This window comes from Oncorhynchus nerka, linkage group LG10, assembly GCF_034236695.1.
Source record: "Oncorhynchus nerka isolate Pitt River linkage group LG10, Oner_Uvic_2.0, whole genome shotgun sequence".
Lineage (NCBI taxonomy): Eukaryota > Metazoa > Chordata > Actinopteri > Salmoniformes > Salmonidae > Oncorhynchus > Oncorhynchus nerka.
The window spans coordinates 82601569-82618516 of NC_088405.1; the positions used below are offsets into that span (position 1 = coordinate 82601569).

Genomic DNA, 16948 nt, shown 5'->3' on the forward strand with positions numbered 1-16948 from the left:
TAGAGAGTCAAAGGATGCAGAAAGGGAGGAGAGGAGGGTTGAGGAGGCAGAATCAGGAGATAGGTTGGAGAAGGTTTGAGCAGAGGGAAGAGATGATAGGATGGAAGAGGAGAGAGTAGCGGGGGAGAGAGAGCGAAGGTTGGGACGGCGCGATACCATCCGAGTAGGGGCAGTGTGGGAAGTGTTGGATGAGAGCGAGAGGGAAAAGGATACAAGGTAGTGGTCGGAGACTTGGAGGGGAGTTGCAATGAGGTTAGTGGAAGAACAGCATCTAGTAAAGATGAGGTCGAGCGTATTTCCTGCCTTGTGAGTAGGGGGAAGGTGAGAGGGTGAGGTCAAAAGAGGAGAGGAGTGGAAAGAAGGAGGCAGAGAGGAATGAGTCAAAGGTAGACGTGGGGAGGTTAAAGTCGCCCAGAACTGTGAGAGGTGAGCCGTCCTCAGGAAAGGAGCTTATCAAGGCATCAAGCTCATTGATGAACTCTCCGAGGGAACCTGGAGGGCGATAAATGATAAGGATGTTAAGCTTGAAAGGGCTGGTAACTGTGACAGCATGGAATTCAAAGGAGGCGATAGACAGATGGGTAAGGGGAGAAAGAGAGAATGACCACTTGGGAGAGATGAGGATCCCGGTGCCACCACCCCGCTGACCAGAAGCTCTCGGGGTGTGCGAGAACACGTGGGCAGACGAAGAGAGAGCAGTAGGAGTAGCAGTGTTGTCTGTGGTGATCCATGTTTCCGTCAGTGCCAAGAAGTCGAGGGACTGGAGGGAGGCATAGGCTGAGATGAACTCTGCCTTGTTGGCCGCAGATCGGCAGTTCCAGAGGCTCCTGGAGACCTGGAACTCCACGTGGGTCGTGCGCGCTGGGACCACCAGATTAGGGTGGCCGCGGCCACGCGGTGTGGAGCGTTTGTATGGTCTGTGCAGAGAGGAGAGAACAGGGATAGACAGACACATAGTTGACAGGCTACACAAGAGGCTACGCTAATGCAAAGGAGATTGGAATGACAAGTGGACTACACGTCTCGAGTGTTCAGAAAGTTAAGCTTACGTAGCAAGAATCTTATTGACTAAAATTATTAAAATGATACAGTACTGCTGAAGTAGGCTAGCTGGCAGAGGCTGCGTTGTTGACTATGTAGGCTAGCTGGCAGTGGCTGCGTTGTTGACACTACACTAATCAAGTCGTTCCGTTGAGTGTAATAGTTTCTACTGTGCTGCTATTCGGGGCTAGCTGGCTAGCTAGCAGTGATGATTACGTTACGTTGCGTTAAAAGAACGACAATAGCTGGCTAGCTAACCTAGGAAATCGCTCTAGACTAAACAATTATCTTTGATACAAAGACGGCTATGTAGCTAGCTATGTAGCTAGCTACGATCAAACAAATCAAGCCGTTGTACTGTAATGAAATGAAATGAAAAATGTGATACTACCTGTGGAGCGAAGCGAAATGCGACCGGGTTGTTGAGTGCGGAAGTTCTGTTCGGTAGACGTTGGCTAGCTGTTGGCTAGCTAGCAGTGTCTCCTACGTTAAGGACGACAAATAGCTGGCTAGCTAACCTCGGTAAATTAAGATAATCACTCTAAACCTACACACTCTAAACTACACAATTATCTTGGATACGAAGACAGCAAAGACAACTATGTAGCTAGCTAACACTACACTAATCAAGTCGTTCAGTTGAGTGTAATAGTTGTGCTGCTAATCGGTAGACGGTGGACGTTAGCTAGCTGGCTAGCTGCAGGGCAGATAGCAGTGTAGACTGCGTTAGGACGACGAAATACGATAATTACGCAATTATCTATGGTACAAAGACGGCTATGTAGCTAGCTAAGAAGAAATTGCTAAGATTAGACAAATCAAACCGTTGTACTATAATGAAATGTAATGAAATGTAATACTACCTGCGGACCGAGTGCGGATGCGACCGAGATGACTTCGGATTGGTCTGCCATGTAGCAAGGTTCTGTCTATAACATGAGCTGGTTGACTCGCTAGCTAACGTCACATGTATGATCTGTGTAGTAATATTATTTGCAGCTCAGAGCCATTTCCATTGCTAGCTATAGCCTAATGTTAGCTAGCTAACATTGATCTGGTCGGTTAGCTACCTGCAGATTCATGCAGGGCAGTAACATTATGAGTTGGGATTATGGTTCATTGTTTAGCTATCTAGCTAGACTCCACTATGCAAGTAACCATTTCAATAGAATGTCACTGCGATAACTGTCAATAAACGTAGCTGGTTAATTCACTCTGGCTATCTACTCCGATTTAAGAGCGCAGAATAACTGACAAATTTACGAATGCTCAACACCTGTTGAATATGGCCGTGTTATTAAATGTTGGCAAAAAAGCGTAATCAAATTGTTGCAAGCAGCACAGTTGCAGTCACCAACACTCTGGATAACATAAAAACAGCCTAACCAGCTCTGCTAGGGCAAGTAAAATGGTCAGAGTGAGCTATTCTCTCATTTGTGTTTGGAAGTAGCTAGCAGTCTAGCCAATGTTAACCAGTTAGCTTGGGTGCTTGACTGCTCTTATTAGGTCAGAATGCTCGAATCAACCCTACTCCTCGGCCAGAGTGTCCAGTGTGCGCTCTGAACACTCCGAGAGTGAAACACTCAAACTAATAATCTGACAACGCTCTGAGTTTACAAATGTCCAGAAAACACTCTGGCACTCCAAATAAAATGTACGAACACACCCGTAGTATAAACCAGCCTTTTGTCTTGATTCTTTTTTTTGTTTTGAATTTTACCCCTTCTCCCCAACTTCGTAGTGTCCAATTGTTGTAGTAGCTACTATCTTGTCTCATCGCTACAACTCCCGTACGGGCTCGGGAGAGACGAAGGTTGAAAGTCATGCGTCCTCCGATACACAACCTAGCCGCACTGCTTCTTAACACAGTGCGCATCCAACCCAGAAGCCAGCCGCACCAATGTGTCGGAGGAAACACTGTGCACCTGGCAACCTTGGTTAGCACGCACTGCGCCCTACCCGCCACAGGAGTCGCTGGTGTGCGATGAGACAAGGACATCCCTACCGACCAAGCCTTCCCTAACCCAGACGGCGCTAGGCCAATTGTGCGTCGCCCAACGGACCTACCGGTCGCGAACCCAGGGTCTCTGATGGCACAGCTGGCGCTGCAGTACAGCGCCCTTAATCACTGCGCCACCCGGGAGGCCACATGTGAATTCTTAAAGAGGTGGGTGGGGCTAAAGCTTAAGAGGGTGTGAATGATGCTGAATGGGTGTTGACAAAGAAGAGCTCTCCAGTATATGTACCAAAATATTCGAGGGCCATTTTCTCAAAAGTGATTTTACAAGTTTATCAACTTTCAAAGCAGAATTACTTTCCCATTGTTGCTCAACTATAGTGTATGATATGCCATTTACTAGCTCGGAGTCTCTACTTTTATGTAAGAAACATCATTTCAAATTTTGCTACGTAAGACCGAATCTAGCCGGTCGGTCACAAATGGGAAAGTTTGTGATTGCTGGTATAGCCTATTACTGGCTACTTCAGAAGTGTAAGGGCAGAATCTGCGAAGGCCAGCAGCAGTGGGGGAGGGTAGGAAACTTTTGTTTTATTATTTTGGCTAGGCTATCTTGATCTCTGGCTCCCTCTTGAGTCATTTGTGTGTCTTAATTTAATCAAACAGCATCAGACAAGTTAAGGACACATAGTTGATTTTATTAAAACACATACCCTATGTCTATATATGGAAAAATACACTTTTTAAAAATGTAGACCCATCGATTGGTCCAAAGAAAAGACAACTCTTGGTGGACTAATATTTTTGTTATTGTTGGGGACAGCCCTAGTAGAAATGCAGGAAATAAGCTTTTGATGACCCCCCCCAAAATATCTGAGGGAAGACCCCCTGATAATTTATGTCCCCCCCACTTCTAAATCCAAAGTTGTGCCCCTGTCTATATTATTCTATTCTAACATGAGGAGGATTGCGATGAGTCATACCTCCCCCTCTGTACAAAGATGTCAGTCTGATGTTCTTATATTTGCTGTTCTAATCTCTTCTCTCTTGCCTTCTTAAAAGGCAACACGAGCTCCCATTCCTGGTGCTTTGTTTTACTTAAACATGGAAACATATCGTAGACATATCTTCTGCAGCTCCTATGCTGAATGCTATGTCAACATATTGTGTATAAAATACTAAATGCTATGTTAGCATAGATTGTATAAGCACATGTTAGAATTGCTAAAAGTAAAACTTTGAAATAGACATGTATTCACATAACATTTCATTTTACGCCTACCTAAATATATAGCTACCATTACAGGTATTCAAGCAAGCTTGATAGGGCAGCAAGAACATACATGGCATATTTAACTTTAGCATGTTGATAGGTACTGCAGAAAGCAGCTGAAGTTGTTGGAGGAAGAGAGGAATAATGCCTGTGTTCATTTCAGATAGTCGGTTGAAAGGACAGATTGTATCTACTGGAGGCTCCGAGAGAAGTTCCCCCTAGGTACAGATCTAGGATCTCCTCCCCCAATCCTAACCTTAGCCATTAGTGGGGAAATTCAAAACTGACCCGAGGTCAGCATCTAGGAGCAACTTCACTCTACTCCACACTGGAGGGACTCTGCTATAAAAGAGAGCAGCCCAGGCCACCTTTCTGCCGGCACTTGAGCAGCTTGAGGAAGGTCTCCATCTTGTGAGTGTCTTTTTTGAAGCAGGCCAGTAAGCTATAGTCCCTGAGCACCGATTCTAACATGTCAAAATGCACAGGGTAGTCTGCCAGGCTCTTGTTGTTCTGCTCCAGCATCACAGCACCCTCACCCAGCATCTGCAAGAAAAGATAAGGAACGTTCATTAGCTTTAAAACAAACCAAAACAGCTAGATTTGGAGAGAGAGAAAATACTGTACTATACTGCTGTATTTTGTCAAAAATACTTCCAAAAGTGGTTGAGACACTATATGTTAGGATATCTCCTGAAAGCAGTGTATTGTATGCACATCTGTTTGCAACAGTGATATGACCTATGACTCGCCTTTTGGATGAGGATGGTCACTCCTTGCGCCAGGTTCATCAGCTTGTCTGATATCCACTTGGTTTTGTTGATCAGTGCCATGGGGGCATTGTCATAGCGATCCAATGAAGTCTGCAGCTTGACCAGGGGATCAATCCAGAACTTGATTAGGAACAGAATGGAGTGCAAAAGCCACTTGTCCTGAAACAAGAGAGAACCAAATAGAGAAACAATGGCATCAAGCTCTTTCAGTCAACACAAAAACCCATCATATGCAGAGGATATTATGAGCAATAGGCATTGAACAATTTTATTTTGAAGTAAAACCAACATCTAGCAATATAAACACAGCCTTTGCCTCTCTGTCAGTTCCATGCCTGCTTACAGAGTTTTCTTGGACCTCACTTCTGGAAGTGGAGATGGATAAGGTGCTGGTGGTGCATGTGTTCCCTGTTTGAGTCAACGGAATTCGAACTTGGAAGGGAATAAACATCTCCTCCTACACGGAGCCAGAGAGGGAGAAATGGAACAAAGTAAGAAGAAAACACTAACAGAGACTGGCGCATAGCAAGATCCTTCCAGCATAAGCCATCTGTTGACAAGAAACACATTTGAGTTCTGATCGGTTTTCATCTAGGGAGTTCACAAACCTCACTTCCCTACCCCACAAACCATACTGAGCTTTCCAAACAGGACGTTTTAAAGGATATTTTAACAGCAACAACATATGTTAGTCTTTTTTTTATAAGTGCACACACTTCATATCATTCTACACCGGATAAAACAGTTTTTCAAGTTCTCACTGGGATCTTGAAAGACGTGCAGTTGGATTCAGGCATTAGTAATAGTAATAGGTTTATACATCTAGCACTTCTCAGAAAATACTACAGTTATGAACATTCAAGTTTGAATAAAGTTATGAAGACATTTGGCATGAGCTCTGTCGCTGCATGATCGATCCATATACAAAGGAGTGATACAATCGATCAAAATCAAGAGAAGGTTTGAATGAAAGAAGACAGACCATGACAGATGTGAAATTACTTGATCATCTGTTTACAATACATTTGAAATGTATTTAGAAACAAAAAATGCACTCCAAACCAGCTTTTCATGTGTTTTTGAAAGCAAAGGTAGAATACATTTTTGACGTGTTACAATTAAATTTGTGCTACAATAAAAAACATAATTATTGTATTTCCAACCCATGTTTAACATACATTTATGGTAGGGTGTACTCACAAACAAGGTGAGAGACTTCTCTGAGACCAGGTAGATGAGCTCAGCATGTTGGATGGCCCGGTCCAGGAGTTTCTCCAGGGAGATGGTGCAGTGAGTGCTACCAGGATCCTGACACTCTGCCATAGACCCCGTAGTGCCTTGGAAGGGCCAGAGTAGTAGCAACACACAGCCATGCAGAGCTGGCGAGCACACGGCAGACAAAAGGTACACAAACACAGGTCATGGTTAGCATACAGGATGTTCTCTTTTTTTAACAAATGTTTTCTCCTTCTCAAAGACTACAAGGTGACACATCTATAAACTCTCCAGCGGTGTCTGTGTTTTGATGTTGTGGCTAGGGTTAACAGACAACAACACTTTAAAGCGCAGGTGAGTCATATTTTTGGGATTATTTAGCAGAGAGTCATTCAAAGTACTTCAGGAGGATGTGCAATCACATTTGTGTGATTCGGAGGTCACTTTGGGTTTGTTGTCATTTCTGTAGCATTTTAGAGGGTAGACTACCTTTGCTGTTGTTCATTTTGCTGGTTTTGAGGTGAAACCTACACTCTGGATAACCTACCTTGTTTTGACTGAAGGTTTCAATGGTCTTCTTATACTATTCAGGTGTTATGAATGGCCATGAGGGGGTAGGTGGTTCCAACGTAAGAGGGGCCGAGTTGATCTTTAAAGATCATTTCCCTTTCTTGTTTTTATGCATCGTATTCTCCTGGAAGGAAAAAGAGAACCATGAATACCAATTTTACTGAGCAGGAAAAAATAAATGAGGAAGAAAGATTATTGCTTTAATGTATGGTGTGTGGATGGAAAAAACACTTTGAATGGAATAAACATGAACCAGTTCTCCACCATGAGTTAAAATACTATACTTTATTAGTCCATGAGAGATAGAAATGTGTCTTCTGATTTGATCCAATCCCCCACCCTAATACACACACACACACACACACACACACACACACACACGCACGCACGCACGCACGCACACACACACACACACACACACACACACACACACACACACGGACAAGGGTGGTTCACAGGTGACGCTAAGCTGTCCCCAGCTAGCACATTTGGTACCTTGGAAGTTGTGGGAAAGTACATCTTTGGTTTTCCATTGGTTCTGGGAACAAAGCCATACGTTCTGAGAACAGAAATTAAAAATGTGTCTGTTCTGGAAATGTTTATTTTAAGTTGTAGGGAGGTTCTGAGAACGTTTTACTGGGAGGTTTTCTTAACGCTCTGAGAATGTAAACTATAGGTTATTTTGAGGTTTTTGAATAACTTCTTTAACTTTCACTGAATGTATTTTGGGGGGTATTTTCTTTCTTCTGTTGCAAAAGCAGCAGCTACAGTGGTTCCTCCTTTAAATGTTGTGTCAGACTGCAGCACACCATGCGTGTTGCCGCAGCATTCTGTGGCACGTCATTTAATTGTCAGCCATTTTTTCTGTTACTGCAAGTTAGTGCTAGTTTGACCACCAGAGGGCATCTTTGAGAAGCATTTGATAGTCTTCCATATTGGCATTACCAGAGATGGGGAGGTCACGCGGGAGACAGGGTTCAATTCCCCGACAGGGAGGAATGAGTAGGCTGTCCTTGTAAATAAGAATTTGTTCTTAACTGATTCCATATGTGTTATTTCATAGTTGTGATGTCTTCACTACTATTCTACAATGTAGAAAATAGTAAAAATAAAGACAAATCCTGGAATGAGTAGGTGTGTCCAGACTTTTGACTGGTACTTGCTTAATTCATTTGATTAATATTATGGTGTTCCTATTCCATGAAAAACAAAAAACCCTCTGGGTTTCTCTTAGTATGGAACAGAAAATATGGCACTGTACAACGTGACTCTCATAATTTCAGAACGTTGAGAGATTGTCAATTTGTTAGTTTGTAAATTCAGACCGTTTCGCTCCCATGTTGTAGGGTTCATTTGAGCGTTCTGGCCCTACAATGGCAGTCAAGCACCCAAGCTAACGTTGGCTAGCTTGCTAGCTACTTCCAGACACAAATGAGACCACTCTGACCATTTTACTCGCCCTAGCAGAGCTGGTTAGGCAGTTTTTGTGTTAACCAGAACGTTGGTGACTGTAACTGTGCTGCTGGAAACAATTTATTTATGTTTTTTTGCCGATGTTTACTGACACCGGCCATGTTCAATGGGTGTTGAGCGCTCGTAAATGAATTATTCTACGCTCTGGTACTCAGATGAGAGTGCTCTGAAATCGGTGTAGATAGAGCAAATTTACGAAAGCACCGGAATGTCCATTGAGAATGCACAACGACAATACCATTTAGCTAAGCTAAGAATGACAGGAATAATCAAGTCAATAAACGTTGGGTAGTTAGATTGCCTATAGTTAATATACTGTCAAGTTTGATGTATAACTACTAACAATAGGTAGATAACTAACATACCGGTACATACTGCTGTAATGATATGCTATGTGGTTTCTTAAGGACAGCGTAGCTAACAAATTGCCAGCCAACATAACGTGTAAGGTAACTTAATTGAAAAGTCATTACTTTATTACAATGAGTAGCAAGCTACCGCGAGGACGCGCTCTATCGACTTTGCGGCTTGAGCATGCTTTTGGTGCAGTCCATAGCGCGCTGGACTTCAGGCAAGAACGTTGAGGGATCGAAACCTGCTTGTTTCATATGAAGTCATGCACAATTATCAGTTTATTATTTGGTTTATATTGCACTGTCATTGTCAGTTAGAGACAAAGTAGTGCATTGGGACCCAAATGCATAACCAGTGCTCTAACTCCCCCTTGGTTGTTAGGGCAAATCTGGTCTGAGATAGGAGGGGGGTTTTCACACCTAGCTCGGCTATTAGACTATTCTTTAGTAAAGGTTGACTAGTCTATTGTTTAGCTATTAACCCCCCCCCAACTTGCAACAAAAGGATGTATTTTTGTCGAGAGCAAAACTTTTTTATTTTTCAATCAAATATAATTTTTCTGAAAGCAAAAACGAGGCTTCAAAGTAAAAAAAAAACATTTTTGCAATTAAATATTTTGTAATAAAGCGCAAAACTTTATGCATTGTGTTCCCCAATAATATTTAGAGAACAAAAAAAGTATTTGAAAACAAAACTTCATTTCATTTTGCTATTTTTTGAGTGTCAGTTTGGCTACAACCAATACTGTTCAGCCTTTCTTTCCAACACAAAGGAAGTCATAGCGGACACCTACGAAGAAGGTCTGTGTGATGATGGCATCCCAGGTAAGCAGCACTGGGCGTTCTTCCGTCCAACTTTTACATAGCTAGTAGTTAGCTCCTACGATTCAGTGTTAGTTCATAACATTGTACTATATTACATACATACCGTAGAATGATAGATCATGCAATTATTATTCTCAAGCTAACCAAAAGCATTTAGCTACGAATGCCTGTACTCACCATTTTCAGTTGAATTAATCAAACTCTTTCATGGCAACTCATAAGCAGGCAATGTCCTATTTGTTTCATAGTCAATATATAATCATATTTCATGACAGTGTAACGGTTAGCTTTTTTTTACAGAAGGATGAAAGAACACAATAAGTCTATCAGGGAATGCTATTCTGATATGTCAGATGAAGAGTTAGACCGGAAAGTCAGCTCCATTAAGGCAAGGATGCCCCATGTGGGCTTTAGAATGGTCAAAGGAAGTCTCCGAGCAATGGGCCATCGTGTACAATGGCGAAGAGTTAGGGAGTCTTTGTAGCGTGTAGATGGTGCAGGTATCATTGCCAGAATGATACAGATTCGTTGCATTGCTCAACAAAAAAAACTCTGTTCCTGCTCCCCAGTCTCTCGTCCACATCAATACAAATCATAAATTGATAAGGCACTAAGTGAAATTTCTCCATCAAATCTAAAAAGTTGTTTTAACTTTTTATTCTTATTTATTCGTAGACAAATGTTCAATGATGTATGAAAGTGGAGTTGTTCTTCATCAACTGGTAATGCATAAATAATGAAGCAGGTTAATAGGTTAAACATTTCACTTTTAATTCCAATGCTTTTTTTTCGAGATACAACAGGTAAAAGTACATTATTGTGTATACATATTGCATATTTCCCATCACCTAATGAACAACCACAATACCAGTCTGGTGTTAAGCTTTCTGTGCTGTATTGACGTATCCTGAAAATGACAACTGCTGCTTTAGATTGAACGGTCATATCTCAATTATTGTTTTCATATCTGCAAAAAATAAGCTATTTTCTTTACTTTCAGAGTGCGAGCTGATCAAGGGGTCGAAAATGTAGATATTGCCAGATGTTCACTGTCCGAGGAACAGGCCGTAGAAGCTTTATTGCTGGCAAAGTGTCCATGACCAGAGGTAATTAAACTTCTTAGGGCTGCAATCCAGTTAACGGGATGATATGACAACAGCCAGTGAAAGTGCAGGGCGCCAAATTCAAAACAACAGAAATCTCATAATTAAAATTCCTCAAACATACATGTATCTTATACCGTTTTAAAGGTAATCTTGTTGTTAATCCCACCACAGTGTCCGATTTCAAATATCTTTACAGCGAAAGCACCACAAACGATTATGTTAGGTCACCACCAAGCCACAGAATAAACACAGCCATTTTTCCAGCCAAAGATAGGAGTCACAAAAAGCACAAATATAGATAAAATGAATCACTAACTAATCACTAACTTCATGTTACACAATACATGTATGTTTTGTTTGATAAAGTTCATGTTTATATAAAAAAAATCTGAGTTTACATTGGCGCATTATATTCACTAGTTCCAAAAACATCCAGTGATTTTGCAGAGAGCCACATAGATTCAACAGAAATACTCATCATAAATGTAGATGATAATACAATGGAATTATAGATATACCCCTCCTTAATGTGACCGCTGTGTCAGATTTCCCAAAACCTTTTGGAAAAAGCAAACCATGCAATAATCTGAGACGGCACTCAGAAAAATAATCAAATTAGCCGCCATGTTGGAGTCAACAGAAACCAGAAATTACATGATAAATATTCGCTTACGTTTGATGATCTTCATCAGAATGCACTCCCAGGAATCCTAGTTCCACAATAAATGCTTGATTTGTTCGATAATGTCCGTTATTTATGTCCGAGTAGCTTCATTTGTTAGCGCGTTAGGTATACAAATCTAAACGCTCGGATGAAAACTTCAAAAAGTAATATTATAGGTCGGAGAAACATTTCAAACTAGGTATAGAATCAATCATTAGGATGTTTTCATCATAAATCTTCAATAAAGTTACAATCGGAGAATTTCTTTGTGTCTAGAGGAGCAAGTCGATATCATGTGGAATGCGCGTGACCAGGAAATGGCTCTATGCCAGTAACTTGACTCATTCAGCTCTTTTTCAGTCCCACAACACAGTAGAAGCCTCATTCAAGTTTCTAAAGACGGTTGACATCTAGTGGAATCCCTAGGAAGTGCAACTTCATTCATATCCCAATGTAAATTCAATAGGGCCTGGGTTGAAAATATACCAACCTCAGATTCCTCACTTCCTGTTTGGATTTCTTCTCAGGTTTTTGCCTGCCATTTGAGTTCTGTTATACTCACATACATCATTCAAACAGTTCTAGAAACTTCTGAGTGTTTTCTATCCAATACTAATAATAATATGCATATATTAGCAACTGTGACTGAGGAGCAGGCCGTTTACTCTGGGCACCTCTGGGAACCTTTCATCCAAGCTACTCAATACTGCCCCTGCAGACATAAGAAGTTTTTAAACTGTTATGTTATTTTTCTCTCTTCCTCTCTGCCTGTCTTGTTGTACATGGAACCTGTCTCACATGCACAGTTTGGAGGAAGAAGAATACCTTGTCCTGTCGAATTCTATCCAACTCCTCTGTGTGGGAGATGTGTTCCTACCTTGTCTGTGGGCAGATCTGCAGCATTTCACAGAGAGTTGGAATAATCCCCCTTTAAGTACAGAGGCAAACCTGACACCTCACCAACTGTGTTTGGAATGCAAACAACTGTGCACATTTTTGTTTTTGCCTTAGCACTACACAGCTGATTCAAATGATCAAGTCATCATCAAGCTACAAGTGGTATTTATGTCTAATAATGACATTATATTATATTGTTTGTCCTCATGTTTCTGTTTTCCAGCATAAAGTATTCTGTAGCCACTTAGTGTGGACACCAGGTGAGACCACACACCCACAATAACAGACTCCCTCCTTCACTTCATCCCTCTCCCCCTTCTCCCTAAATCCTCTAGGTTGTATCAGCTGTGTTGGTGAATCCCTCCCGCATCTGAACTGGCTGACACAGAAGGCACAGCATGATCATAGGTGAGAGGTCACTTGGTCGGGTCAACAGGAAGTATTATTAAAGAGATGCTTTACATTGAAATACAGATAGAGATGTAGTAGTCCCAGAGTTAATTATCCAAGGTCAGTTTTGCATTTCACCTCCTGATGATTATGATGACTGACCATGTTAGAATAAAAAAAGCAAGGCTTAGTCATGCTCTCTCTCTATCCATCTCTCTCGTCTGCAGGTATGTTTTGATGTGAGAGAGTAAGTCAGTCCCATCATTGCCACCTCACCCACTCTTAAGATAACCTTTTGTCCAACTGGGGGCCCAAGGCTGGTTAGGAGACACCCCTAGAGACACTGTAATTGTGATGAACTGAGAGAATATTAGGGTAGCACTGTAATTCATTAATCATATGCTGTCTGCCTCTGTTCTTACCTCTTTCCTTTTCTGTCTTCTACACCTCTCTCACCACCTCGTCTTTCTTCCTCGTTTTATATTGCACACCATATGTGATTTGAAGTACAGATTGAACTTGTATTTATAATATAATATTACAATTATCATAATTATAATGCATGTATTATGTATTTATAACACCTGGATAATGAACTTCTTTCAATAAAGCGTTTCACATTCTCCACTGGTTGAAATTAAGTATCTCATTAAAATGCTAACCTGTGTCCTCAGATTAATGCAGATGAAGGGCGTTAGATATGCATAGTTTTTATTTTATTTCTGTATATATGAATTACAAATCAGCCTTTACTTTAATAATGTTTCTAGTCTTTTGCATAGTTACAATGTGTAATCATTGATGTCCCAGGAGTAGTAGTGGTAAACACTGTTGAAGTGTATAATTGTAATACATACATGCAGACACAGCATCATTCAAAGAATGGAGTTTGATACACCTGGTATTGGATTAGACTGAAAAAGAATGTCTCACAGAGATTCATAACTGAACCACACCTTTATTTGCCAAGGAAGAGTACATGATCAGTGAATATATTCAATGTACAAGCTACAATGTATGGATCTCATGGGTGGTATTAACTACAGTACATGCATATAGGACTTGCAGCCTTGGCACAATAAAGTTATTATATTCTACTCAATTCATAAGCTTCATTAATGCCATTCAGACTTGAAGTTGATACAACAACTATGATAGCTGAGGTTCATAGATAGGTTCTGAACTAATATTCATACCAAACGTTTTAGGGTCCATAGGGTCCATACTGTAGCTAGCTACACATTCATAGGCATACAGTGATTTTTATCCTCCACTACACAATAAGCAAGTAAATAGTTAGCGAGCTATGTTTCTTCAGCTGCATTGCACGGCAAGGCAAACTTACACAACTGTACATTCAATTTGCAGTAAATGCTTTAGTTAGCTAGATTCTTTACATCCACTGTTTCCCAAGACGACAGCCTGGTTTGCTGGTTTTGTCAGGATTCCCTAAAACATTAAACAACACAAATTATAATGTCATACTATGTCATTGCACCAGCTAGCTAGCTGGCTAATGTTAGCTAGTCAGCTAACTTGCTAAATAGTGATTTTCATAAATTAACTTTATGCGAAAAAAATACGTACAATCGTTTGTGTCTACATCTACTAACATATTCCTCTCAATTGTACATTTTTAGCTTGACTTGTTATGACGTTACGTTTGCTTCCCCTGTAATGTTTCGTCAGACATATTTGCTGAAGAAAGTCACCAGGGATGGGTGGCTCGCATCAAATTCGTCATTGGAACCACTCGATATGATTGGTCATATAAAAACCTTGGGACCCAAATGCATAATGAGTGCTCCCCCTTGCAGTGGTCTGGAGCAATGAAGACACAAAACATGAAACATAATACAGAACATCAATAGACAAGAACAGCTCAAGGACAGAACTACATACATAAAAAAAGGCACACATAGCCTACATATCAATGTATACACACAAACTATGTAGGTCAAATAGGGGAGAGGTGTTGAGCCATGAGGTGTTGCTTTATCTGATTTTTTAAAACAGGTTTGCTGTTTATTTGAGCAATATGACATGGAAGGACATTCCATGCAATAAGGGCTCTGGATAATACTGTATGCTTTCTTGCATTTTTTTCTGGATTTGGGGACTGTGAAAAGATCCCTGTTGGCATGTCTGGTGGAATACGTGTGTGTGTCAGAGCTGTGTGTAAGTTGACTATGAAAACAATTTTCAACACATTGTTTCTTATAAAAAGAAGAAGTGATGCAGTCAGTCTCTTCTCATCTCTTAGCCAAGAAAGACTGGCTTGCAAAGTATTTATATGTGCCGCTCTGTTCTGGGCCAGTTGCAGCTTAACTATGTCTTTCCTTGCAGCACTGGACCACACGACTGGACATGAATCAAAACTAGAGCCTGCAGAACTTGTTTTTTGGAGTGTGGTGTCATGAAAGCACAGCATCTCTATATTACGGCCAGACCTCTCCTTATCTTTACAACCATTGAATCTATATGTTTTGGCCATGACAGTTTCCAATATAAAGTAATGCCAAGTAATTTAGTCTCCTCAACTTATTCAACAGCCACACCATTCATTACCAGATTCAGATGAGGTCTAGAACGAATGAATGATTTGTACCAAATACAATGTTCTTAGTTTTAGAGATGTTCAGGACAAGTTTATTACTGGCCACCCATTCCAAAACAGACTGCAACTCTTTGTTAAGGGTTTCAGTGACTTCATTAGCTGTGTTTGCTGATGTGTATATGGTTGAATCATCAGCATACATGGACACACATGCTATGTTTAATGCCAGTGGCAGGTCATTGGTAAAAATAGAAAAGAGTAGAGGGCCTAGAGAGCTGCCCTGCAGTACAACACACGTTACATGTTTGACATGTGGTAGAACAGATACATTGTAGTACCGTCGTCGTGTGGTAGAACATATACGTTGTAGTACCATGTCTTTCTGAAGAGATTGTCCGTCCTTTTCTAGCCCACGTTTACAGCTGCTGCTGCTTACTCAACGTCTAGGATGTATCACTTCTTTGGTGAATAAGAGTTGAAAGTTTATACCAAGTTGCCATACTATAAGCTCATGCTATATTCTGGCTGGTATAGTCGAAATTCATCCTTCCAGCGTATCGATTATCACCTCCACGTTGAAATTGGCCCTTTTAAACGTATGGACACACGTCATCGGGAACACAAAGGTTGACTTATCATCAACAGGCTTTTGTATTGGTGGAGAGAAGGGTGTTTCATAGTTTACAACCAATATCTGTTCACTTGGGCGGGGCCACTGAGTGAGCAGAGTTTACTTTATGAAAACAATTATCTCATCTAGAAGCTAAAATTACATTTAATCTTTTCACCAATAGTTTCCCATTAAAACATTTAACTTTCACAACAATTCCATGTGAATCTAGAATGTGTTGACTTTCCAAGATACAGTTTATATCATCCTATCATCAGTAATAATGTCTCAGACGACAACTGACCTGACATCATATTGTCACATTCTGACCTTAGATCCTTTATCATGTCTTTGTGTTAGTTTGGTCAGGGCGTGAGTTGGGGTGGGTAGTCTGTTCTTTTTTCTATGTTGTATTTCTGTGTTTGGCCTGGTATGGTTCTCAATCAGAGGCAGCTGTCGATCGTTGTCTCTGATTGAGAATCATACTTAGGTAGCCTGTTTTCCCCATTTTGGTTGTGGGTGATTTTTTATGTGTCTGTGTTTTCCACACATAACTGTTTCGTTTTCAGTTTGTGTAGTGTTCAGTTTTGATAAAAAATATGACGAACACTTAACACGCTGCGTATTGGTCCGATCCTTCCTACTCCTCCTCAGAAGAGGAGGACGAAAACCTTTACACATAGTCTTTATATCCAACGGATATTTTCAACTGGTTGGATTACCAACATACGGTTTCATTCCCTACCCTATTGATGTTACCAGACTCTCTCTATGTTAACTTCTTGCGTCGAGCCAACCCGGATCCGGGATCATGACTACAGTCTCAAGCCCATTACCATAACGCAACGTTAACTATTCATGAAAATCGCAAATGAAATGAAATCAATATGCTAGCTCTCATGCTTAGCCTTTTGTTAACAACACTGTCATCTCAGATTTTCAAAAATATGCTTCTCTACCATAGCAAAACTAGCATTTAGCGTTAGCATTTAGCGTTAGCATCACCAGGCAACATTTTCACAAAAACCAGCAAAAACATTCAATAAATCATTTACCTTTGAAGAACTTCGGATGTTTTCAATGAGGAGACTCTCAGTTAGATAGCAAATGTTCAGTTTTCCTGAAAGATTATTTGTGCAGGAGAAATCGGTCCGTTTTCTGCGTCATGTTTGGCTACCAAAATAAAACGAAAATTCAGTTATAAAAACGCCAAACTTTTTCCAAAATAACTCCATAATATCGACTGA

The 16948-nt window shown here is 40.8% G+C and overlaps 1 protein-coding gene across 1 annotated transcript; it reads right to left on the minus strand.

The window, feature by feature from the left end:
• Positions 1-3731: 3731 nt before the first annotated feature.
• smtlb (somatolactin beta) lies at positions 3732-6761 on the minus strand. The gene is made up of 5 exons (XM_029672077.2): positions 6746-6761; positions 6242-6420; positions 5385-5498; positions 5021-5200; positions 3732-4814 (listed from the first exon to the last, which is right to left on the minus strand). The coding sequence occupies exons 1-5, from the start codon at positions 6759-6761 to the stop codon at positions 4614-4616; spliced, it is 690 nt and encodes a 229-aa protein (XP_029527937.1). The 3' UTR covers positions 3732-4613.
• Between the last annotated feature and the right edge of the window lie 10187 nt (positions 6762-16948).

Excerpts from the sequence above, each read along its gene's own strand:
- smtlb (XM_029672077.2), bottom strand. Across the intron at positions 5,499-6,241 it reads AGAAGTCTCTCACCTTGTTT|GAGGAGATGTTTATTCCCTT; the intron begins GTGAGTACACCC and ends GGCTCCGTGTAG. Across the intron at positions 5,201-5,384 it reads GTGAGGTCCAAGAAAACTCT|GACAAGTGGCTTTTGCACTC; the intron begins GTAAGCAGGCAT and ends CTCTTGTTTCAG.